At 46.2% G+C, this 26,790-nt stretch overlaps 1 protein-coding gene across 1 annotated transcript in view; it reads left to right on the top strand.

Moving 5' to 3' along the window:
• The window catches only part of LOC308333672 (uncharacterized protein), a 609,943-nt gene extending 583,602 nt beyond the window's left edge, over positions 1 to 26,341 (top strand). The window contains exons 29-44 of the mRNA XM_080790127.1: positions 1,163 to 1,240; positions 2,852 to 3,115; positions 4,632 to 4,895; positions 6,501 to 6,764; positions 7,012 to 7,044; positions 7,153 to 7,455; positions 9,233 to 9,496; positions 11,007 to 11,270; positions 11,518 to 11,550; positions 11,659 to 11,961; positions 13,640 to 13,834; positions 14,512 to 14,695; positions 15,092 to 15,246; positions 20,332 to 20,469; positions 23,628 to 23,764; positions 25,401 to 26,341. Coding sequence (XP_080646253.1) covers positions 1,163 to 1,240; positions 2,852 to 3,115; positions 4,632 to 4,895; positions 6,501 to 6,764; positions 7,012 to 7,044; positions 7,153 to 7,455; positions 9,233 to 9,496; positions 11,007 to 11,270; positions 11,518 to 11,550; positions 11,659 to 11,961; positions 13,640 to 13,834; positions 14,512 to 14,695; positions 15,092 to 15,246; positions 20,332 to 20,469; positions 23,628 to 23,764; positions 25,401 to 25,622 — 3,101 coding nt within the window. The 3' untranslated portion in view covers positions 25,623 to 26,341. The remainder of the gene's footprint in view (positions 1 to 1,162; positions 1,241 to 2,851; positions 3,116 to 4,631; positions 4,896 to 6,500; positions 6,765 to 7,011; positions 7,045 to 7,152; positions 7,456 to 9,232; positions 9,497 to 11,006; positions 11,271 to 11,517; positions 11,551 to 11,658; positions 11,962 to 13,639; positions 13,835 to 14,511; positions 14,696 to 15,091; positions 15,247 to 20,331; positions 20,470 to 23,627; positions 23,765 to 25,400) is intronic.
• The last annotated feature ends 449 nt before the right edge of the window (positions 26,342 to 26,790 follow it).

The raw sequence follows: 26,790 nt of genomic DNA, 5'->3' as shown, positions 1-26,790 counted from the left end.
TACCTCCCCCTATAGTACCTCCCCCTATAGTACCTCCCCCTATAGTACATCCCCCTATAGTACCTCCCCTATAGTACCTCCCCTATAGTACATCCCCCTATAGTACCTCCCCCTATAGTACCTCCCCCTATAGTACCTCCCCTATAGTACCTCCCCCTATAGTACCTCCCCCTATAGTACCTCCCCCTATAGTACATCCCCCTATAGTACCTCCCCCTATAGTACCTCCCCCTATAGTACCTCCCCTATAGTACCTCCCCCTATAGTACCTCCCCCTATAGTACCTCCCCCTATAGTACCTCCCCCTATAGTACATCCCCCTATAGTACCTCCCCCTATAGTACATCCCCCTATAGTACCTCCCCCTATAGTACATCCCCATATAGTACCTCCCCCTATAGTACATCCCCCTATAGTATATCCCCCTATAGTACCTCCCCATATAGTACATCCCCCTATAGTACATCCCCCTATAGTACATCCCCCTATAGTACATCCCCCTATAGTACATCCCCCTATAGTACCTCCCCCTATAGTACCTCCCCCTATAGTACCTCCCCCTATAGTACATCCCCCTATAGTACATCCCCCTGTAGTACCTCCCCCTGTAGTACCTCCCCCTATAGTACCTCCCCCTATAGTACATCCCCCTATAGTACCTCCCCCTATAGTACATCCCCCTGTAGTACCTCCCCATGTAGTACCTCCCCCTATAGTACATCCCCCTATAGTAAATCCCCCTTAGTACCTCCCCTATAGTACCTCCCCCTATAGTACCTCCCCCTATAGTACATCCCCCTATCGTACATCCCCATATAGTACCTCCCCCTGTAGTACCTCCCCCTATAGTACCTCCCCATATAGTACCTCCCCCTATAGTACCTCCCCCTATAGTACATCCCCATATAGTACCTCCCCCTATAGTACCTCCCCCTTTAGTACCTCCCTCTATAGTACCTCCCCCTATAGTACATCCCCTATAGATAAACATTGTGAAAATAGCCGATCTACACTTATATAAATAAATCATATAAAAGAGTTATTTTAGATCACGTTCATTATTGATTACGTTATGTCCAGTGTTTTATTATTTTAACCAAAGGTGATGTAATGTTAGACACCACATTATTCATACATTAATCATTGTTAGTGTCTCCTGCAGACGCTGGACCATACTTCTGTCAGGCCACAAACACACATGGATCCCAGAGGTCACCTCCACACGCTCTAGATGTGGAGTGTAAGTGAACTAAATGTTTGTACTTTAAAATATGTGATAGTTTTCCACAGACAACAAAACAACATCATTAGTTATTCCAGCAGGCGTATCGTGTTTCTGTTTTTTCATTTATTTTTTAATTATGTGTTTATTTTTGTCATTGTGTACAAACATAATAATCAATCAATAAATCAATCAATTAGAACAGAACATCCATGGTTTGACCAATCTGTGAGGATGCAGCGTAGATATGATGAAGCTCAGTCCATTTCACCTATCCAGAGCTACATCATATCAAAGTTGCCCGGGAGCCAGGGCCCCAAAATCAGTGTCATCGGTATCAACTGGGGTGGGGGGGGGAATTATCATAGTGATTTTGGGAAGGTATACACGACTAGTATACCCCTACCCCAACATCCATCCATCTTCAACCGCTTCTCCGTAGTCTGGTCACGGGGGCAACAGCTCCACCAGAGTGCTCCAGACTTCCCTCAACAGAGCAACATTAGTGACTTCCTCCTGGGGGATTCTGAGACGTTCCAATTCCAGTTGGTCAATGTATTTCCTCCAACTGCGCCTTGGTCTCCTCCCAGTGGGACGTGCGTCGAGGACCTCCCTAGGGAGATGCCCGAGAGGCATCCTAACCAGATGCCTGAACCACCTCAACTGGCTCCTTTCTAGGCGAAGGAGCATCGGTTCTACTCCGAGTCTCTCTCGTGTAACTGAACTTCTCACCCTATCTCTAAGGGAGATGCCAGCCACCGGTCAAAAAAAACTAATTTCGGCTGCTTGTATTCGCGACCTTATTATTTCAATCATCCTTCGGTCATTCTTTCGTTCTACCCCGACATGACAATCTACAATAGTGTACACCCCCACCCTGACAATCTACAATAGTGTACACCCCCAACCTGACAATCTACAATAGTGTACACCCCCACCCTGACAATCTACAATAGTGTACACCCCCCACCCTGACAATCTACAATAGTATACACCCCCCACCCTGACAATCTACAATAGTATACACCCCCACCCTGACAATCTACAATAGTATACACCCCCACCCTGACAATCTACAATAGTATACACCCCCACCCTGACAATCTACAATAGTGTACACCCCCAACCCTGACAATCTACAATAGTGTACACCCTCACCCTGACAATCTACAATAGTGTACACCCCCACCCTGACAATCTACAATAGTGTACACCCCCAAACATTGTGAAAATAGCCGATCTACACTTATAATGAATTATATAAAATAGTTTTTTTAGATCACGTTCATTATTGATTACGTTAGTGTCCAGTGTTTTATTATTTTAACCAAAGGTGATGTAATGTTAGGGCCGATTCATACTTCTATTTTACCACTGTTTCGGTCTGATTTCTGGCTCGTCAGAAATTTTCAGTAGCACCGAAGACCCCCCCCCCCTCCGAACCTCAAATGACATTCAAACTGTAGGCTCTACAGAGCCGAACCGACTTTTATTCGGCTCTAAAATAGGAGTGTGAATCGGCCCTTAGACACCACATTATTCATACATTAATCATTGTTAGTGTTCATTCCTAGTGTAAAACTGGCAGCCCACTGTTATTTGAGTGCATCAATGTTTATTCCTCCACAGACCCTCCAGAAAAGCCCTCAGTATCAGCGAGTCCACCAGGAAGCGTTGTTGAGGGCAGCACGGTGACTCTGACCTGCAGCAGTGAAGCCAAGCCACCCGTACACACCTACACCTGGTACAGAGACGAAGGAATGGCCTCTATCTCCACTGGTCCTCAGCTGGTGAAGGACAATGTGTCTCCTGCAGACGCTGGACCATACTTCTGTCAGGCCACAAACACACATGGATCCCAGAGGTCACCTCCACACGCTCTAGATGTGGAGTGTAAGTGAACTAAATGTTTGTACTTTAAAATATGTGATAGTTTTCCACAGACAACAAAAGGTTTAGGGTTAGGGTTAGGGTTAGGGTTAGGGTTTATCATAGTGATTTTGGGAAGGTATACACGACTAGTATACCCCTACCCCAACATCCATCCATCTTCAACCGCTTCTCCGTAGTCGGGTCACGGGGGCAACAGCTCCACCAGAGTGCTCCAGACTTCCCTCAACAGAGCAACATTAGTGACTTCCTCCTGGGGGATTCCGAGACGTTCCAATTCCAGTTGGTCAATGTATTTCCTCCAACTGCGCCTTGGTCTCCTCCCAGTGGGACGTGCGTCGAGGACCTCCCTAGGGAGATGCCCGAGAGGCATCCTAACCAGATGCCTGAACCACCTCAACTGGCTCCTTTCTAGGCGAAGGAGCATCGGTTCTACTCCGAGTCTCTCTCGTGTAACTGAACTTCTCACCCTATCTCTAAGGGAGATGCCAGCCACCGGTCAAAAAAAACTCATTTCGGCTGCTTGTATTCGCGACCTTATTATTTCAATCATCCTTCGGTCATTCTTTCGTTCTACCCCGACCTGACAATCTACAATAGTGTACACCCCCACCCTGACAATCTACAATAGTGTACACCCCCAACCTGACAATCTACAATAGTGTACACCCCCACCCTGACAATCTACAATAGTGTACACCCCCCACCCTGACAATCTACAATAGTGTACACCCCCACCCTGACAATCTACAATAGTATACACCCCCACCCTGACAATCTACAATAGTGTACACCCCCACCCTGACAATCTACAATAGTATACACCCCCACCCTGACAATCTACAATAGTGTACACCCCCACCCTGACAATCTACAATAGTATACACCCCCACCCTGACAATCTACAATAGTATACACCCCCACCCTGACAATCTACAATAGTATACACCCCCACCCTGACAATCTACAATAGTGTACACCCCCAACCCTGACAATCTACAATAGTGTACACCCCCACCCTGACAATCTACAATAGTGTACAGCCCCACCCTGACAATCTACAATAGTGTACACCCCCACCCTGACAATCTACAATAGTGTACACCCCCAAACATTGTGAAAATAGCCGATCTACACTTATAATGAATTATATAAAATAGTTTTTTTAGATCACGTTCATTATTGATTACGTTAGTGTCCAGTGTTTTATTATTTTAACCAAAGGTGATGTAATGTTAGGGCCGATTCATACTTCTATTTTACCACTGTTTCGGTCTGATTTCTGGCTCGTCAGAAATTTTCAGTAGCACCGAAGACCCCCCCCCCTCCGAACCTCAAATGACATTCAAACTGTAGGCTCTACAGAGCCGAACCGACTTTTATTCGGCTCTAAAATAGGAGTGTGAATCGGCCCTTAGACACCACATTATTCATACATTAATCATTGTTAGTGTTCATTCCTAGTGTAAAACTGGCAGCCCACTGTTATTTGAGTGCATCAATGTTTATTCCTCCACAGACCCTCCAGAAAAGCCCTCAGTATCAGCGAGTCCACCAGGAAGCGTTGTTGAGGGCAGCACGGTGACTCTGACCTGCAGCAGTGAAGCCAAGCCACCCGTACACACCTACACCTGGTACAGAGACGAAGGAATGGCCTCTATCTCCACTGGTCCTCAGCTGGTGAAGGACAATGTGTCTCCTGCAGACGCTGGACCATACTTCTGTCAGGCCACAAACACACATGGATCCCAGAGGTCACCTCCACACGCTCTAGATGTGGAGTGTAAGTGAACTAAATGTTTGTACTTTAAAATATGTGATAGTTTTCCACAGACAACAAAAGGGTTAGGGTTAGGGTTAGGGTTAGGGTTTATCATAGTGATTTTGGGAAGGTATACACGACTAGTATACCCCTACCCCAACATCCATCCATCTTCAACCGCTTCTCCGTAGTCGGGTCACGGGGGCAACAGCTCCACCAGAGTGCTCCAGACTTCCCTCAACAGAGCAACATTAGTGACTTCCTCCTGGGGGATTCCGAGACGTTCCAATTCCAGTTGGTCAATGTATTTCCTCCAACTGCGCCTTGGTCTCCTCCCCGTGGGACGTGCGTCGAGGACCTCCCTAGGGAGATGCCCGAGAGGCATCCTAACCAGATGCCTGAACCACCTCAACTGGCTCCTTTCTAGGCGAAGGAGCATCGGTTCTACTCCGAGTCTCTCTCGTGTAACTGAACTTCTCACCCTATCTCTAAGGGAGATGCCAGCCACCGGTCAAAAAAAACTCATTTCGGCTGCTTGTATTCGCGACCTTATTATTTCAATCATCCTTCGGTCATTCTTTCGTTCTACCCCGACCTGACAATCTACAATAGTGTACACCCCCACCCTGACAATCTACAATAGTGTACACCCCCAACCTGACAATCTACAATAGTGTACACCCCCACCCTGACAATCTACAATAGTGTACACCCCCCACCCTGACAATCTACAATAGTGTACACCCCCAACCTGACAATCTACAATAGTGTACACCCCCACCCTGACAATCTACAATAGTGTACACCCCCCACCCTGACAATCTACAATAGTGTACACCCCCACCCTGACAATCTACAATAGTATACACCCCCACCCTGACAATCTACAATAGTGTACACCCCCACCCTGACAATCTACAATAGTATACACCCCCACCCTGACAATCTACAATAGTGTACACCCCCACCCTGACAATCTCCAATAGTATACACCCCCACCCTGACAATCTACAATAGTATACACCCCCACCCTGACAATCTACAATAGTATACACCCCCACCCTGACAATCTACAATAGTGTACACCCCCAACCCTGACAATCTACAATAGTGTACACCCCCACCCTGACAATCTACAATAGTGTACAGCCCCACCCTGACAATCTACAATAGTGTACACCCCCACCCTGACAATCTACAATAGTGTACACCCCCAAACATTGTGAAAATAGCCGATCTACACTTATAATGAATTATATAAAATAGTTTTTTTAGATCACGTTCATTATTGATTACGTTAGTGTCCAGTGTTTTATTATTTTAACCAAAGGTGATGTAATGTTAGGGCCGATTCATACTTCTATTTTACCACTGTTTCGGTCTGATTTCTGGCTCGTCAGAAATTTTCAGTAGCACCGAAGACCCCCCCCCCCTCCGAACCTCAAATGACATTCAAACTGTAGGCTCTACAGAGCCAAACCGACTTTTATTCGGCTCTAAAATAGGAGTGTGAATCGGCCCTTAGACACCACATTATTCATACATTAATCATTGTTAGTGTTCATTCCTAGTGTAAAACTGGCAGCCCACTGTTATTTGAGTGCATCAATGTTTATTCCTCCACAGACCCTCCAGAAAAGCCCTCAGTATCAGCGAGTCCACCAGGAAGCGTTGTTGAGGGCAGCACGGTGACTCTGACCTGCAGCAGTGAAGCCAAGCCACCCGTACACACCTACACCTGGTACAGAGACGGAGGAATGGCCTCTATCTCCACTGGTCCTCAGCTGGTGAAGGACAATGTGTCTCCTGCAGACGCTGGACCATACTTCTGTCAGGCCACAAACACACATGGATCCCAGAGGTCACCTCCACACGCTCTATATGTTCAGTGTAAGTGAACTAAAATCTCTCTCTCTCTCTCACTCTCTGTCTCTCTGTCTCCAGAGATAGTTTGTATGTTTGTATGCTCTGCATTAAGTGCGTCTGCTAAATCCCTAAATTATATTTTAAAATATTTCATAGGTCAACAATAGTATACACCCCCAACTGAACATGTTAACTCACACTGATGTACTGCTAGACAGGAATCATCTACTGTTACACTCAAACTCATTCATTTGATAATGTTTCTCTTCAGCTCTCCCAGTTAATCCAACAGTCCACACAGTGGGTAAATAAAACAAGAACAGACAACTACGCAACATTGTAAGCTGATTTTTGTTTTCCTTATAATCAAAGTAATATTACCTTTTTACTGGATATTATATTGTCTGTACAGAGTCTGATGATGTCAGGTTGGTGGAAGGAACCAGTCGCTGTACTGGTAAACTCGAAGTGAGACACCAGGGAGAGTGGAGACCAGCGGTTGATTTTTCGTCTAGCTGGAACCTCCAGTCATCGTCTGTGGCGTGTCGACAGCTGGGCTGTAGCTCTGCTCTTCACTACAAATGGAGGTCTGGTTCTACACGTCAACCTGTGTGGTGGATTACATCTTCCTGTGTTGGATCTGAATCTTCACTGAAGGAGTGTGTAACGATGCAGGCTGGTCATTCTGTGGAGACACTGGAGGTGATCTGTTCAGGTAACAAATAATAACTTCAACACTGACAATCATCATCAATCCATCCATCTAGTCTTGATTCTGCGGAGAACAATAGTGATTATGCAGAGACAAATTATTGATTCCGCGCCTTGAAAGTTAATATTCCACATGATTTTGCATTAAGAAATAACCCAAACTGACAATCTACAATAGTATAAACCCCCCCATCCTGACAATCTACAGTAGTGTACACCCCCACCCTGACAATCTACAGTAGTATACCCCCCCAACCTGACAATCTACAGTAGTTTACACCCCCAACCTGACAATCTAAAGTAGTATACACCTCCAACCTGACAATCTACAGTAGTTTACACCTCCAACCTGACAATCTACAGTAGTTTACACCTCCAACCTGACAATCTACAGTAGTATACACCCCCAACCTGACAATCTACAGTAGTTTACACCCCCAACCTGACAATCTAAAGTAGTATACACCTCCAACCTGACAATCTACAGTAGTTTACACCTCCAACCTGACAATCTACAGTAGTTTACACCTCCAACCTGACAATCTACAGTAGTTTACACCTCCAACCTGACAATCTACAGTAGTTTACACCTCCAACCTGACAATCTACAGTAGTATACACCCCCAACCTGACAATCTACAGTAGTTTACACCTCCAACCTGACAATCTACAGTAGTTTACACCTCCAACCTGACAATCTACAGTAGTTTACACCTCCAACCTGACAATCTACAGTAGTATACACCCCCAACCTGACAATCTACAGTAGTATACACCCCCAACCTGACAATCTACAGTAGTTTACACCTCCAACCTGACAATCTACAGTAGTTTACACCTCCAACCTGACAATCTACAGTAGTTTACACCTCCAACCTGACAATCTACAGTAGTTTACACCTCCAACCTGACAATCTACAGTAGTGTACACCCCACCCTGACAATCTACAATAGTGTACACCCCCAACCTGACAATCTACAATAGTGTACACCCCCACCCTGACAATCTACAATAGTATACACCCCCCACCCTGACAATCTACAATAGTGTACACCCCCACCCTGACAATCTACAATAGTATACACCCCCACCCTGACAATCTACAATAGTGTACACCCCCACCCTGACAATCTACAATAGTATACACCCCCACCCTGACAATCTACAATAGTATACACCCCCACCCTGACAATCTACAATAGTATACACCCCCACCCTGACAATCTACAATAGTGTACACCCCCAACCCTGACAATCTACAATAGTGTACACCCCCACCCTGACAATCTACAATAGTGTACAGCCCCACCCTGACAATCTACAATAGTGTACACCCCCACCCTGACAATCTACAATAGTGTACACCCCCAAACATTGTGAAAATAGCCGATCTACACTTATAATGAATTATATAAAATAGTTTTTTTAGATCACGTTCATTATTGATTACGTTAGTGTCCAGTGTTTTATTATTTTAACCAAAGGTGATGTAATGTTAGGGCCGATTCATACTTTCTATTTTACCACTGTTTCGGTCTGATTTCTGGCTCGTCAGAAATTTTCAGTAGCACCGAAGACCCCCCCCCCTCCGAACCTCAAATGACATTCAAACTGTAGGCTCTACAGAGCCGAACCGACTTTTATTCGGCTCTAAAATAGGAGTGTGAATCGGCCCTTAGACACCACATTATTCATACATTAATCATTGTTAGTGTTCATTCCTAGTGTAAAACTGGCAGCCCACTGTTATTTGAGTGCATCAATGTTTATTCCTCCACAGACCCTCCAGAAAAGCCCTCAGTATCAGCGAGTCCACCAGGAAGCGTTGTTGAGGGCAGCACGGTGACTCTGACCTGCAGCAGTGAAGCCAAGCCACCCGTACACACCTACACCTGGTACAGAGACGGAGGAATGGCCTCTATCTCCACTGGTCCTCAGCTGGTGAAGGACAATGTGTCTCCTGCAGACGCTGGACCATACTTCTGTCAGGCCACAAACACACATGGATCCCAGAGGTCACCTCCACACGCTCTAGATGTGGAGTGTAAGTGAACTAAATGTTTGTACTTTAAAATATGTGATAGTTTTCCACAGACAACAAAAGGGTTAGGGTTAGGGTTAGGGTTAGGGTTTATCATAGTGATTTTGGGAAGGTATACACGACTAGTATACCCCTACCCCAACATCCATCCATCTTCAACCGCTTCTCCGTAGTCGGGTCACGGGGGCAACAGCTCCACCAGAGTGCTCCAGACTTCCCTCAACAGAGCAACATTAGTGACTTCCTCCTGGGGGATTCCGAGACGTTCCAATTCCAGTTGGTCAATGTATTTCCTCCAACTGCGCCTTGGTCTCCTCCCAGTGGGACGTGCGTCGAGGACCTCCCTAGGGAGATGCCCGAGAGGCATCCTAACCAGATGCCTGAACCACCTCAACTGGCTCCTTTCTAGGCGAAGGAGCATCGGTTCTACTCCGAGTCTCTCTCGTGTAACTGAACTTCTCACCCTATCTCTAAGGGAGATGCCAGCCACCGGTCAAAAAAAACTCATTTCGGCTGCTTGTATTCGCGACCTTATTATTTCAATCATCCTTCGGTCATTCTTTCGTTCTACCCCGACCTGACAATCTACAATAGTGTACACCCCCACCCTGACAATCTACAATAGTGTACACCCCCAACCTGACAATCTACAATAGTGTACACCCCCACCCTGACAATCTACAATAGTGTACACCCCCCACCCTGAAAATCTACAATAGTGTACACCCCCACCCTGACAATCTACAATAGTATACACCCCCACCCTGACAATCTACAATAGTGTACACCCCCACCCTGACAATCTACAATAGTATACACCCCCACCCTGACAATCTACAATAGTGTACACCCCCACCCTGACAATCTACAATAGTATACACCCCCACCCTGACAATCTACAATAGTATACACCCCCACCCTGACAATCTACAATAGTATACACCCCCACCCTGACAATCTACAATAGTGTACACCCCCAACCCTGACAATCTACAATAGTGTACACCCCCACCCTGACAATCTATAATAGTGTACAGCCCCACCCTGACAATCTACAATAGTGTACACCCCCACCCTGACAATCTACAATAGTGTACACCCCCAAACATTGTGAAAATAGCCGATCTACACTTATAATGAATTATATAAAATAGTTTTTTTAGATCACGTTCATTATTGATTACGTTAGTGTCCAGTGTTTTATTATTTTAACCAAAGGTGATGTAATGTTAGGGCCGATTCATACTTCTATTTTACCACTGTTTCGGTCTGATTTCTGGCTCGTCAGAAATTTTCAGTAGCACCGAAGACCCCCCCCCCTCCGAACCTCAAATGACATTCAAACTGTAGGCTCTACAGAGCCAAACCGACTTTTATTCGGCTCTAAAATAGGAGTGTGAATCGGCCCTTAGACACCACATTATTCATACATTAATCATTGTTAGTGTTCATTCCTAGTGTAAAACTGGCAGCCCACTGTTATTTGAGTGCATCAATGTTTATTCCTCCACAGACCCTCCAGAAAAGCCCTCAGTATCAGCGAGTCCACCAGGAAGCGTTGTTGAGGGCAGCACGGTGACTCTGACCTGCAGCAGTGAAGCCAAGCCACCCGTACACACCTACACCTGGTACAGAGACGGAGGAATGGCCTCTATCTCCACTGGTCCTCAGCTGGTGAAGGACAATGTGTCTCCTGCAGACGCTGGACCATACTTCTGTCAGGCCACAAACACACATGGATCCCAGAGGTCACCTCCACACGCTCTATATGTTCAGTGTAAGTGAACTAAAATCTCTCTCTCTCTCTCACTCTCTGTCTCTCTGTCTCCAGAGATAGTTTGTATGTTTGTATGCTCTGCATTAAGTGCGTCTGCTAAATCCCTAAATTATATTTTAAAATATTTCATAGGTCAACAATAGTATACACCCCCAACTGAACATGTTAACTCACACTGATGTACTGCTAGACAGGAATCATCTACTGTTACACTCAAACTCATTCATTTGATAATGTTTCTCTTCAGCTCTCCAAGTTAATCCAACAGTCCACACAGTGGGTAAATAAAACAAGAACAGACAACTACGCAACATTGTAAGCTGATTTTTGTTTTCCTTGTAATCAAAGTAATATTACCTTTTTACTGGATATTATATTGTCTGTACAGAGTCTGATGATGTCAGGTTGGTGGAAGGAACCAGTCGCTGTACTGGTAAACTCGAAGTGAGACACCAGGGAGAGTGGAGACCAGCGGTTGATTTTTCGTCTAGCTGGAACCTCCAGTCATCGTCTGTGGCGTGTCGACAGCTGGGCTGTAGCTCTGCTCTTCACTACAAATGGAGGTCTGGTTCTACACGTCAACCTGTGTGGTGGATTACATCTTCCTGTGTTGGATCTGAATCTTCACTGAAGGAGTGTGTAACGATGCAGGCTGGTCATTCTGTGGAGACACTGGAGGTGATCTGTTCAGGTAACAAATAATAACTTCAACACTGACAATCATCATCAATCCATCCATCTAGTCTTGATTCTGCGGAGAACAATAGTGATTATGCAGAGACAAATTATTGATTCCGCGCCTTGAAAGTTAATATTCCACATGATTTTGCATTAAGAAATAACCCAAACTGACAATCTACAATAGTATAAACCCCCCCATCCTGACAATCTACAGTAGTGTACACCCCCAACCTGACAATCTACAGTAGTATACCCCCCCAACCTGACAATCTACAGTAGTTTACACCCCCAACCTGACAATCTAAAGTAGTATACACCTCCAACCTGACAATCTACAGTAGTTTACACCTCCAACCTGACAATCTACAGTAGTTTACACCCCCAACCTGACAATCTAAAGTAGTATACACCTCCAACCTGACAATCTACAGTAGTTTACACCTCCAACCTGACAATCTACAGTAGTTTACACCTCCAACCTGACAATCTACAGTAGTATACACCCCCAACCTGACAATCTACAGTAGTTTACACCCCCAACCTGACAATCTAAAGTAGTATACACCTCCAACCTGACAATCTACAGTAGTTTACACCTCCAACCTGACAATCTACAGTAGTTTACACCTCCAACCTGACAATCTACAGTAGTTTACACCTCCAACCTGACAATCTACAGTAGTTTACACCTCCAACCTGACAATCTACAGTAGTTTACACCTCCAACCTGACAATCTACAGTAGTTTACACCTCCAACCTGACAATCTACAGTAGTTTACACCTCCAACCTGACAATCTACAGTAGTATACACCCCCAACCTGAAAATCTACAGTAGTATACACCTCCAACCTGACAATCTACAGTAGTATACACCCCCAACCTGACAATGGTTTAGCGCCCCAGCCTGTGTCCAGAGGCTCCATGAGGAGGAAGCCCAACAAACCCTCTGTGGGGCCTGTAGGAGAGGACACACACACACACACACGTACAGATACTCATTCTCAGTGGCGTGCACAGACATTTTAAGGGGCAGGTGCTCAAGTAAAAAAGGGCACCTTGTGCGGCGCGTGGAACCACCAGCTAAATAGTGCGTGAGATTTATAGATTTTGGGGCATAAATAATAATATATTATCAGCTTTTATTTCAGAAATGGTCGATACATACTGTAAAAAAACATGATGATGTCACCATGGGCCACACATACTGTATACATACTGTAAAAAACATGATGATGTCACCATGGGCCACACATACTGTATACATACTGTAAAAAAACATGATGATGTCACCATGGGCCACACATACTGTAGATACTGTAAAAAACATGATGATGTCACCATGGGCCACATACTGTACAAAACATGATGATGTCACCATGGGCCACATACTGTACATACTGTACAAAACATGATGATGTCACCATGGGCCACATACTGTACATACTGTACAAAACATGATGATGTCACCATGGGCCACATACTGTACATACTGTACAAAACATGATGATGTCACCATGGGCCACATACTGTACATACTGTACAAAACAAAAGTAAAATGAACAAACTGTACAACACACTAACTCTCATAAAGGGCATATTGCTGTCTAGAGGGCAGAAGGGCAGGTTCTCTCTGGCGCCACCTAGTGTCTATCTGTGCTCATTGTGGACGGCTGCATCTCTCCACAGAGACACTGACAAAGCACTGCGGACCCCCAGAGGTCCTCGTTAGGAACAGCATCATGAAAGGTACGAGCCAAGACGCGTACGCACCCGGAGAGAAGGTGTTCTACGACTGCATGGTGGGATACACTTGGAAGAAAGGACCCCACGATGTTACGTGTGTGGATGGACAATGGACACGTTTAAAAATAAAATGTCGAAGTAAGTGTACGTTTGTCAGTGTTATTTGATTGTGTGTGTGTGTGTGTGTGTGTGTGTGTGTGTGTGTGTGTGTGAGTGTGTCACACCAGACACAAGGAGGTCCTGATTCTGGAGGTGGGCTGTGTCTTTGATCTGTACATGGACCAGGCATTCCAAGATAAATATTCTAAGTATCAACCATTACTTGGAAGTATAACAAACCTGGGGTATCGCTGTAGATTTGCCATACTGATATTCTGAAGCCTGGGCCGTGTGCATAAACTGACCATGAGTGGCCTAAGAATAGCTGGCATGACAAAAAGCAAAGCCAAACTTGCCAAATACTGAGCTCTGTTTGGGCTGTTATAGGCAGCTTGTCTGTGTGGAGGAGGAGGTGCCATGATGTGTATCCTTAAGTGAACATGAACTGTCAACCCCGTTATATTTGTTTCCTTGTAAAATGTATTGTAATTTGTGGATTCAAATAAATACATTGAAGTGTGTGTGTGTGTGTGTGTGTGTGTGTGTGTGTGTGTGTGTGTGTGTGTGTGTGTGTGTGTGTGGCCATGGCTCGCACACACACACACGCCCACCCGCACACACACACACGCACACACACACACACACACACACACACACACACACACACACACACACTTCTCTCCATGGCTCTCACGCTCTGTCTCCATTTGACTCAGGAAAGTGCGGCAAGCGGATCGGCAATATGCTCACAATCAGCGGAGGCACTCTGTCTCAACCTGGAGACCATCCATGGCAGGTGTCTCTGCAGCGCAGACGCAGAGACACATTGAATAAGTTCGGACACGTCTGTGGAGGCGTCCTCATCCATTCCTGTTGGGTCCTCACCGCTGCTCACTGCGTGTAAGATGCTCTGAATGCTATGTGTGCTAACATGCTGCTCTGAATGCTATGTGTGCTAACATGCTGCTCTGAATGCTATGTGTGCTAACATGCTGCTCTGAATGCTATGTGTGCTAACATGCTGCTAGTTTAGATTGGGAGTGAGTCTGTAGTTCTGACTGCAATGGGAAGTTCATTCCATAGTTTAGATTGGGAGTGAGTCTGTAGTTCTGACTGCAATGGAAAGTTCATTCCATAGTTTAGATTGGGAGTGAGTCTGTAGTTCTGACTGTAATGGGCAGTTCATTCGAGTGAGTCTGTAGTTCTGACTGTAATGGGCAGTTCATTCCAGTCTGGGAGCCAGAATAATGAATGAAACGTCTCTCATGTCTTAATGACTGACTGTTGTTTCTCCAGTAATACTGACGCCATCATGGACATGCAGGTGGTCTTGGGGGGAGTGGACAAAGGCAGACATGAAGAGGAAGACCAGATCGTCAACGTGAAGAGAGACTTCATTCATGTGGATTATAAGGAAGGAAAAACATACAAAAATCCAAGCAGTGACATTGGTAGTGTTGTAGTTCTCGAGACATGGTCTCGTCTCGAGACCGGTCTCGAGACCAAATTTTCGTGGTCTCGGTCTTGTCTCGGTCTCGCGCTTCTCGCCTTTTTTTGTCTTGTGGTCTCGTCTCGGTCTCGCCTCTCATTTGTCTTGGTCTTGTCTCGGTCTCGCGCTTCTCGCCTTTTTTTGTCTTGTGGTCTCGTCTCGGTCTCGCGCCTCATTTGTCTTGGTCTTGTCTCGGTCTCGGACTTATTGTCTCGGGTCTCTTCCCCCACCGAGACCACTCGAGACGAGATGCAAAACGTTCTATTATATCAACCCGATCGCAAGGACTGAGAGAGTGAGAGGAGAGCATTCACATTAATTAATTAAAGACAGCTGTTAAGGGGAACAGCGCTGCATGACGTTCATACAGGTCCAAAGAAGAGCACATGCTGATGTTATTATGATCATTCTATCATGAAATTATATCAGTCTCAGGCAATGGGCATAAATAAATAAAGTGTCGGCCGGGAGGCGGAGAGTTACGCACGGCAATACGCATGCAGCGCCCGGCATAGGCTACAGCCTGGCATTTACATTTCAATATATTCTACCAACAGTGCAAGACTGCAAGCTTTCCGGGTTTTTTTAATAATGTGTGTTGTGTTGTAACTTGTAACTTGTAGCCTGTAGTCGTTTTAATAAACGAGGTTGAGCGGTGATCTGAATACTGATCTGAAAATAGCCAATCTACAACTCACAACGCGTTGCACTGCAGCGCGACCGCGACATATGTATGAACTATGAAGCATCGCCTCGGTTTAGTTTCATCATGAGAAGAGTAAAGAACCACCACCTACCTGACGTTACATCTATACCTAAAGTAAAATCCATCCATCGTCCACCTTATGTGATCATGTCTTGTCAGGGCCAGGCTATAATAAAAACGATCATGTGCAAATCCTTTGTTGTATAACGTGCATGCATGCCTCATTGACATTGTTGGTTCACTACCGATTTATTTACTAAAAGGCTCAAACAGCAGCAACCAAAACCAACTAATAAACTATTGTTTTAATTTGAAGGTGAGCCATACGCCCATAGCCATTAATCTGAGGTTTTGGTCGGAAACTGTCAAACTGACAGTGACGGACAGTGTGACAGGTGAGGTCACAGTTCACAGGTTAATTCAGTGCATGCGCAATGCACATGGTTTAATTTGGGGGAAGTGTTTCAGATCAAGATTGTTATCTGTACCTAATAATAGTGTTGTAGTTCTTGAGACATGGTCTCGTCTCGAGACCGGTCTCGAGACCAAATTTTCGTGGTCTCGGTCTTGTCTCGGTCTCGCGCTTCTCGCCTTTTTTTGTCTTGTGGTCTCGTCTCGGTCTCGCCTCTCATTTGTCTTGGTCTTGTCTCGGTCTCGCGCTTCTCGCCTTTTTTTGTCTTGTGGTCTCGTCTCGGTCTCGACCCTCCTAGGTCTTGGTCTTGGTCTTGGTCTCGGCCCCATAGGCTCGCATCGGTATTGGTCTTGGTCTTGGTCTCGACCCTCCTAGGTCTTGGTCTTGTCTTGGTCTCGCTTTAGGTGGTCTCGACTACAACACTAGACATTGGTGAGACCATTCATTTACTCTATGTCTCTGATTGGTCCATTCATTTACTCTGTCTCTGATTGGTCCATTCATCTACTGTATGTCTCTGATTGGTCCATTCATCTACTCTTTGTCTCTGATTGGTCCATTCATCTACTGTGTGTCTCTGATTGGTCCATTCATCTACTGTGTGTCTCTGATCGGTCCATTCATCTACTCTATGTCTCTGATTGGACCATTAATAATAATAATAATAATAATAAAGCTTTATTTGTATAGCACCTTTTAAGAACAAGTCACAAAGTGCTTTTACAGAGAGATATATATAAAAACATAGCAAGGAGGCACACAATAGAATAAAATACATGACAATAACAACAAGAAATCAATGAAATCACAAATCACATGGGTATGGGGTTGATATATTTTGAATGAGTTGTAACCGGTTGATGGATTTCTTTGAGAGGCAGGAGTATTAGGGAATTACAGTAGTCTACACGGGAGTAAATTAAAGCGTGGATAACTTTAGTGAGGTCGGGGCGGGAGAGAAAGGGTTTGATTTTTGCAATGTTTCTAAGGTGAAAAAATGAAGACTGGACAACTTTTGTTACGTGGCCGTCCAGGGAGAGGTCGGAATCCAGAAATACACCCAGGTTTATGGCTGTGGATTTTATATTGGGACGTAGGGAGCCGAGGCTAATTTCGAGATGTGCTCTGTCAGATGGTGGGCCAAATATTAATACTTCAGTTTTTGATTCATTTAGTTGGAGGAAGTTTATTGTCATCCAAGCCTTTATGTCGGCTAGGCATGAATGCAGTATGGCTATGCTGGAGGTGTCATGAGGATTGATGGGAAGGTAAAGCTGGGTATCGTCGGCATAGCAGTGAAAATTGAGGTTGTGTTTCCGTATGATGTTGCCAAGTGGGAGCATGTACAGGGAGAAGAGGATAGGGCCAAGAATAGAGCCCTGAGGGACACCACAGTGTAACGGGGCTTTGGATGAGATGGACTCACCAATGGAGACTGAGAAATGTCTGTCGGTTAAATAGGATGAAAACCAGTTTAAGGCTGTGCCTGAGATACCCACATATTTCTCGAGGCGGTTGAGAAGTGTAAGGTGATCGATGGTGTCAAATGCTGCTGTTAGATCAAGGAGAACTAGGACGGAGCAGTTCCCAGAGTCTGTGGCTAGGAGGAGATCATTGACGACCTTCAGGAGAGTTGTTTCCGTGCTATGGAGGGCACGGAAACCAGATTAGAACTTTTCAAATAGGCTGTTTTCGCTTTAATAGTCAACGAGCTTGGTGAAGACCACTTTTTCCAGAACTTTAGACAGAAATGGTAATGTAGATATTGGTCTGAAATTGCTAAGTACAGAGGGGTCCAGGGTTGTTTTTTTAAGGAGGGGCGAGACTAGTGCAGTTTTGATAGAGGGGGGAACAGAACCAGAGGACAATTACCTGTTAATGATGGATAGGATATGGGGACCAACGGTGGGAAAGATTTCCTTAAGAAGAGAGGTAGGGACAATATCTAGGGGGCAGGAGGTGGATTTCATATGGCTGATGGTTTATGGAGGTTTTCAAGGGATATCTGGCCGAGAGAGCAGAGGGGGGCTACGGGAGTGACAGGAGCAATATCCACTTCGCTGCACAAAAAGGCAGTTAAAGAGGGTTGTGCAGTGGCCAGCAGGGACCTAATTGAGTCGATCTTACTGATGAAGAAGGATAAGAATTTTTCGCAGCGGTCTGGGGACCCCCGGTGACCAGCTCAATGGTCTTAAATAGGATTCTAGAGTTGTTGTAGTTCTCTGAGATGAGTTTGGAAAAGTACTTTGCTCTAGCTTCCTTCACCGCGTTATTATAACCCTTCATGAGGTCTTTTAGCAGCTCGAGATAGACGGTTAACTTGGAGGATTTCCATTTGCGCTCAATAATCCTAAATTCTCTCTTAATGGCACGAGTGTGGTCGTTCAGCCAGGGTGAGGATTTATGGGTGGAGTTTAGCCGGGTTTTGAAGGGGGCTACAATATCCAGTGTGGTTTGGCAGATGGTGTTAAAAGAGTTGAGTTGGTCGTTGGGGGAATAATGGAGAGCAGGAGTGGTTGCGGTGGTGACAAAAATGTTACAGAATTTGGTGGCGGTTAAAGGGTGAGGCGGGAGCGGGTGGGGGCCAATGCTTTGGAGGGTAGCATTTCAGTGAGGAAAGAGCAGTTCGGCTTGGGGGGACGGTAGACTAAGGTGCTCTTTACACGAGGATGGTGTTCATAAAAAACGGCAAAATAAAGTATTGTTTGCTGCTGTCATTTAGACGAGAACCGTGTTCACAGGAGGTGAAAACGCAACGAAGTGAAACCACCTCCCAGAGTGGAAATCTTTTAGAACGCCGTTTCATATGGTCTCCATATAAACAGGCAAAACGGTGGATACGCAAAAATTGTGACATCATGGCTTACGTCAGCTCTGGTCGGCTCACCCGTGTCCTACGTTTTTACATGGTGTCATAGGCATGCGTCAGTTGCTAGGGGAAACGAACAACAACAACCATGTCGGATAGTCCGGTTTGCGTGTGATGAGGACGCGACGTTTGTTTACTTTCTGTACTTTCTGTAGAAGAAGAACGGAAGTAGTTCTACGCATGCGTGACTTATGTCTATGGTTTATATATGCGCTGCGTCACACGGACCCCACAAGGACACGCGCCACCTAGCGACCTGGCATATATATGCATGCACTTTGTAGCGTTTTCATTCAAGTGTGCGTTCTCATGTAAATGGTCCAAAAAAATGAGAACGCAACGGGACTTTGACGTGTTATATGGAGATGGTCGCCGTCTAAAAGAGGCCTCAGACAAAGAGTGTACGCTGTTGCTTGATAATGAATGCCAGATATTCAAATGAATTAAAATCACCAAAAGAGAGAGGGGTACAAATACAATTTGAATAAAAATAACAGCAACTCCACCGCCACGACTAGAGAGCCTAGAATTTTGTAGATAAGAATAGGTAGGGGGGGAGGCCTCATTGAGGAGTTTGAAATCATTAATTTACTGTATGTCTCTGATTGGTCCATTCATCTACTGTATGTCACTCACACAGCATGCCTAAAGGTCTAAATGATGACATCATGATAGATAGATAGATAGAATACTTTATTGGCAGTTTAAGAAAATTACAGAAAAATGACATCATTTAAAAAAAACGCCAAATGGACTTAGCTTGTTTCCATTGTGGTCCACTTTTGTAACATGAAACTATACACATACATACTGTACAGACAAAACAACCATGGAACATATAATAAATAATCCTTATATATAGGCTGGGAGCTATATACATAGGACAAGAGGTACCCTGAGAGAATAGTCCTGAGCATGGGAGATGGGCTATCCAGGGTCAGAATCTAACTATGACCAGTGAGTGTGTAGATGGAGCCATGATTTCAGGTCTTTCCTAAATATTGCAATTGACAGTCAAAGATGCTAATGTTATGTAACTATTGTGTTTACTGTGTCTCAGCATTACTGCAGCTGGAAACCACCAACGGAGCATTCTGTGCCATTGAAAACAGCTACGTTACACCTGCCTGTCTGCCAGACAAGATGTCCCCCGATGGAACGCCGTGTATGATCTCTGGATGGGGCCGAACTAAAGATGGTACGTGTCCAACCATTTCACTACCATTAATCACACCTTAAAGATGGAGTGCCGTGATTGTTTTCCACCCTAAAAGATGATCATCAGGTCTTATTGTTATATAAGGAGTTATATTTTTTCAATTAATTAAGTATGCCTGGTTTGCTTGGTGGGTGGTGATGGGTGGTGATGGGTGGTGATGAGTGGTGATGGGTGGTGATGGGTGGTGATGGGTGGTGGTGGGTGGTGATGGGTGGTGATGAGTGGTGGTGGGTGGTGATGAGTGGTGATGGGTGGTGGTGGGTGGTGATGGGTGGTGATGGGTGGTGGTGGGTGGTGATGGGTGGTGATGGGTGGTGGTGGGTGGTGATGAGTGGTGATGGGTGGTGGTGGGTGGTGATGGGTGGTGATGAGTGGTGGTGGGTGGTGGTGGGTGGTGATGGGTGGTGGTGGGTGGTGGTGGGTGGTGATGAGTGGTGATGGGTGGTGGTGGGTGGTGATGAGTGGTGGTGGGTGGTGGTGGGTGGTGATGAGTGGTGATGGGTGGTGGTGGGTGGTGATGGGTGGTGATGGGTGGTGATGGGTGGTGGTGGGTGGTGATGGGTGGTGATGGGTGGTGATGGGTGGTGGTGGGTGGTGATGGGTGGTGATGGGTGGTGATGGGTGGTGATGGGTGGTGGTGGGTGGTGATGAGTGGTGATGGGTGGTGGTGGGTGGTGATGGGTGGTGGTGGGTGGTGATGAGTGGTGATGGGTGGTGGTGGGTGGTGATGGGTGGTGATGGGTGGTGGTGGGTGGTGGTGGGTGGTGATGGGTGGTGATGGGTGGTGATGGGTGGTGGTGGGTGGTAATGAGTGGTGATGGGTGGTGGTGGGTGGTGATGGGTGGTGGTGGGTGGTGATGGGTTGTGATGGGTGGTGGTGGGTGGTGATGAGTGGTGATGGGTGGTGGTGGGTGGTGATGGGTGGTGATGAGTGGTGATGGGTGGTGATGGGTGGTGATGAGTGGTGATGGGTGGTGATGGGTGGTGGTGGGTGGTGGTGGGTGGTGATGGGTGGTGATGGGTGGTGGTGGGTGGTGATGGGTGGTGATGGGTGGTGATGGGTGTTGATGGGTGGTGGTGGGTGGTGGTGGGTGGTGGTGGGTGGTGGTGGGTGGTGATGGGTGGTGATGGGTGGTGATGAGTGGTGATGAGTGGTGGTGGGTGGTGATGAGTGGTGATGGGTGGTGATGGGTGGTGATGAGTGGTGATGGGTGGTGGTGGGTGGTGATGAGTGGTGATGGGTGGTGGTGGGTGGTGGTGGGTGGTGATGAGTGGTGGTGGGTGGTGATGGGTGGTGATGAGTGGTGGTGGGTGGTGGTGGGTGGTGGTGGGTGGTGATGGGTGGTGGTGGGTGGTGATGGGTGGTGATGAGTGGTGGTGGGTGGTGATGGGTGGTGGTGGGTGGTGATGGGTGGTGATGGGTGGGTGGTGGTGGGTGGTGGTGGGTGGTGATGGGTGGTGGTGGGTGGTGATGGGTGGTGATGGGTGGGTGGTGGTGGGTGGTGATGGGTGGTGGTGGGTGGTGATGAGTGGTGATGGGTGGTGGTGGGTGGTGATGGGTGGTGGTGGGTGGTGATGGGTGGTGGTGGGTGGTGATGAGTGGTGATGGGTGGTGGTGGGTGGTGATGGGTGGTGATGAGTGGTGGTGGGTGGTGATGGGTGGTGATGAGTGGTGATGGGTGGTGGTGGGTGGTGATGGGTGGTGGTGGGTGGTGATGGGTGGTGGTGGGTGGTGATGGGTGGTGATGAGTGGTGATGGGTGGTGGTGGGTGGTGATGGGTGGTGATGAGTGGTGGTGGGTGGTGATGGGTGGTGATGAGTGGTGATGGGTGGTGGTGGGTGGTGATGGGTGGTGGTGAGTGGTGATGGGTGGTGGTGGGTGGTGATGAGTGGTGATGGGTGGTGGTGGGTGGTGATGGGTGGTGATGAGTGGTGGTGGGTGGTGATGGGTGGTGATGGGTGGTGATGGGTGGTGATGAGTGGTGATGGGTGGTGGTGGGTGGTGATGGGTGGTGATGAGTGGTGGTGGGTGGTGGTGGGTGGTGATGAGTGGTGATGGGTGGTGATGAGTGGTGGTGGGTGGTGGTGGGTGGTGATGAGTGGTGGTGGGTGGTGGTGGGTGGTGATGAGTGGTGATGGGTGGTGATGGGTGGTGATGAGTGGTGATGGGTGGTGATGAGTGGTGGTGGGTGGTGGTGGGTGGTGATGGGTGGTGATGGGTGGTGGGTGGTGATGGGTGGTGATGAGTGGTGGTGGGTGGTGGTGATGGGTGGTGATGAGTGGTGATCCATCTGGACTGAAGCCACACCCACAGCTGTAGTTGGGAGAGGGAGGGCTCAGAGGAGGGGCTGATAGTGTAATGTCACTATATTACTGTTTATTTCATTGGCCCGTTTGACTGTCTGGTTCAGCCTCCAGGAAGAAACCCTAAATACAAAGTGAATACACCATTGCACATAAAAACGACTCCAGGGTGTCTAATGAAGTACTGTCACCTCAGACACATGAAAAACTGGCACTCCCTCTTTAAAGCTGCTTTTAATATTTAATATCATATTGTCTATGTCCCTAAAAGTTATTTCTAATTGTTTGAGACTCAATCACCACTCTGATATAACCAGTCCTTGTCATTTCTTTCTGGACTTTGAAAGCAGTTTTAGCTACAATGCCACAATGTCCTGAGGTGGTGGGGATGCAGATATGCAGATTATTTAATATTTGAGTCATTATAATACTGATGCTAGATAAAACCAGGCATGTTTCCTTTCCATGCCAGCTTGGGAAATCTACAATGGTGGACATTGCTGATGACATCACGATGAGGACAAAATCAGTTGAGCTGTTCCTGAGAGCAATTTCCATTAAAACACCTAATATGATATGAAAGCCTGATTGTTCAAGATTGGTTATTTGTGGGGATAGAAAACACATATGGGAGCCCCAAAAACACAAACTAAATTTAACAAGTTGAATTTTATGTTATAGGTCCTTTAAATAAAAGCTACACCAGTCTATATAAACCAACCAGTGTTCTTGTCCCTCAGATAATAACACAGGGGTAAACCAACCAGTGTTCTTGTCCCTCAGATAATAACACAGGGGTAAACCAAGTAACCAGTGTTCTTGTCGTCCCTCAGAATTCAACCCGTCCAAACTGTCACAAGGACAGGTTTCCCTGATGTCTCAGCAGCGTTGCACGGAGATTTATGGATTCCTGCTGGACAACACCATGATCTGTGGAGAAGACAAGAAGGGACTTGTCAGCACCTGTAAGGTAAGTGTGTGTGTGTGTGTGTGTGTGTGTGTGTGTGTGTGTGTGTGTGTGTGTGTGTGTGTGTGTGTGCGTGTGTCAGACTCTGGGAAACTGGACTCGCCGAGCCAAGAGCTTTAGTTAAGGGTTAAGGGATCCCGGTTTCCCGGGTAATGGCTTCGGGACACGTTGCCCGGAAGGTTTTTGTTTTTTCTTGTTTCCCCCAGGAGGAAGTCACTAGTGTTGCTCTGGAGAGGGAAGCCTGGAGCTCTATGGTGGAGCTTTTGCCCCCGCGACCCGACTACGGATAAGCGGTTGAAGATGGATGGATGGATGGATGGATGGGACAGCAACACACACAGATTGACCAAGAATACGTTATAATGTCCATATAGATAAGATTAGAGAATCTATCCCCTTAAATGTATAACTTGCCTGGTATATCCTTGCATGCCAGCAACTAAAACCTGTGTAGACGATGAAACATGATGGCTTTGCAGTTGCATTGATGAGAGACATACAGTAGCTACGTCTCTCATCCTTGGATATCGCTGGATGATTTGTCATACTGATATTCGGAATCCTGGGCCGTGTACATATACTGACAACGAGTGGCTTAACAATAGCTGGCATGACGAAGCCAAATACTGAGCTCTGTTTGGGCTGTTATAGACGAATTCAGAAACGGGTCCCGTGTTCGCAGCTTAGGTATTTCCTGTAGGTGGAGCCGACATAGCTGTGGGGTAAACCCGCACCTCTTCTACTACAGTGAACTGTAGAGTGACTGCCTCAAACGTTACACTTTTACCTGCTTTTTACTAACACTAACATTACAAAGATGCCAAGAACATCGGGATGAACCTGTGCAGTTTATGGCTGCTCCAACAGTAGTGGCACCATAAAAAAAAAAGAAAATGCAATGTCAAAATATCCACCGCGGTGGCTGAGACCAGAGCCATAGAGTAGTGGTTGAGACGAAGCAGTGAAAGGTCCTGAAAGATACATAACGTCAGTCTTACCCAATACCCAATCTTTCTGTTTTATGAACAAAAGGCTGCTCTACTTTATACCTCACATTAAGCATTTAAAGTATGAGGTGTATTCACTCCTAAAATATACATAAAACTATATTATACATTTATTATTTATCTATTGTGTGTCTTACAGGGTGACTCATGTGGCTGTGTGTCTTACAGGGTGACTCATGTGGCTGTGTGTCTTACAGGGTGACTCATGTGGCTGTGTGTCTTACAGGGTGACTCATGTGGCTGTGTGTCTTACAGGGTGACTCATATGGCTGTGTGTCTTACAGGGTGACTCATATGGCTGTGTGTCTTACAGGGTGACTCATATGGCTGTGTGTCTTACAGGGTGACTCATATGGCTGTGTGTCTTACAGGGTGACTCATGTGGCTGTGTGTCTTACAGGGTGACTCATATGGCTGTGTGTCTTACAGGGTGACTCATATGGCTGTGTGTCTTACAGGGTGACTCATGTGGCTGTGTGTCTTACAGGGTGACTCATGTGGCTGTGTGTCTTACAGGGTGACTCATGTGGCTGTGTGTCTTACAGGGTGACTCATATGGCTGTGTGTCTTACAGGGTGACTCATATGGCTGTGTGTCTTACAGGGTGACTCATATGGCTGTGTGTCTTACAGGGTGACTCGGGCGGACCCGTGATCTGCATGGACAATCTGCAGGTTCACTACGTGGCAGGCTTGGCCAGCTGGGGGAGTGCGTCATGTGTGTGTGCGTCATGTGAAAAGCCTAGTGTCTACGTCGACGTCCACAGACAGGTGGAGTGGATTTCCGGCTGCATTGTCAACAATGGAGAAATATGCAAGACACAGAGTGAGTCGGAATATGACTATAAAGGATAAACCTATTAGCGAGCCATTGTGCGCCAGTGGTGAAAAGCAACTAAGAACCTGTTTTTTTTTTTTTTTAGGTATTTCCATTATCCTAATAATTTTACCTCTACTCCAATGCCACTGTCGCGTTTATTCCGGGTGGTGGGCTCTTTTCAACCAATTACAGTATCTCAGGGATGTAGATATTAATACAGTTAATTGGGAGGTAAAATGTGTTTATGCTACTACTAGAGGAATGCGGTGCGTATGCTAGTGGGACACAGTGAAGTAAATAATTGATGACAATGGTATAGGAAGTATCAGATATCAAGAGGCGTGCTTTTAACAGGATATGCTAGCAGGAGCGTGACTCTTCCAGTTCATTCTAAAGAAATGTAATGAGCAGGAGACATGGCGTTTGCGTAAGTCTTTATAATGTGTTAATAAGTACGGTTAAATGCTCTGTCATAATGATACGCTTGTGCAGTCGCTAGATCTGTGAATTAATAGTATATGTTGTGTTTCTTTGTGTTTCAGTTTATTACCTGCTAATGCCACTAACGCGTCTAATGTCGCGACCTCTGAATCTTGTGATAATGATTAAGAACAATTAGTTGTGGAAGCTATTGAACTATATCTGAACACGGGCCAGACAAGGCAAATAAGGCTTTTACTGTACACAAGTTTAGTAGAAGTGTGTTTGTACGTGTATGAGTGTGTTATGAGATTGTAGTAATAAAATGGCCGGAAAATAATTGATTGTTTGCGAGCCTTTATTGCAACTTGGAGGAAGTGTGTGTTTGAGTAATATAACGGTGTGTGTTTAAATCACAAATTACCCATACCTGTTCCGGCTGTTCGTTAACTCCTTTACGGAGGGTTGAATCAATAGTTAAACAAAGTTATGAAACAGCAAAGTTTAATTATATCCGTACAGCCATATATGTGCCAGTAGAACAGTCTATGGAAGAGTGGCAGAGTGGCAGGAGAGGGTGAGTATGTGGTTACTTCCATCTCACCAGCCCTTCCCCTGATTGGTTGTGGTTGCCTACTGGATCACCAGCCCTTCCCCTGATTGGTTGGGGTTGCCTACTTAAGGCCAGCAAACACCTGAGGTCTTCAGCATTATTAAGGGACCAAGAAGACACGCAGTGACTTTGGTCACTTCTTGTATTTGTGTTTTTTTTTCTTCTCCTCC

The sequence above is a fragment of the Protomyctophum bolini genome, assembly GCF_963924005.1.
Source record: "Protomyctophum bolini genome assembly, chromosome: 18".
NCBI lineage: Eukaryota > Metazoa > Chordata > Actinopteri > Myctophiformes > Myctophidae > Protomyctophum > Protomyctophum bolini.
Note: the sequence above shows the minus strand (reverse complement) of the source record. Positions and strands in the feature narration are given on the sequence as shown.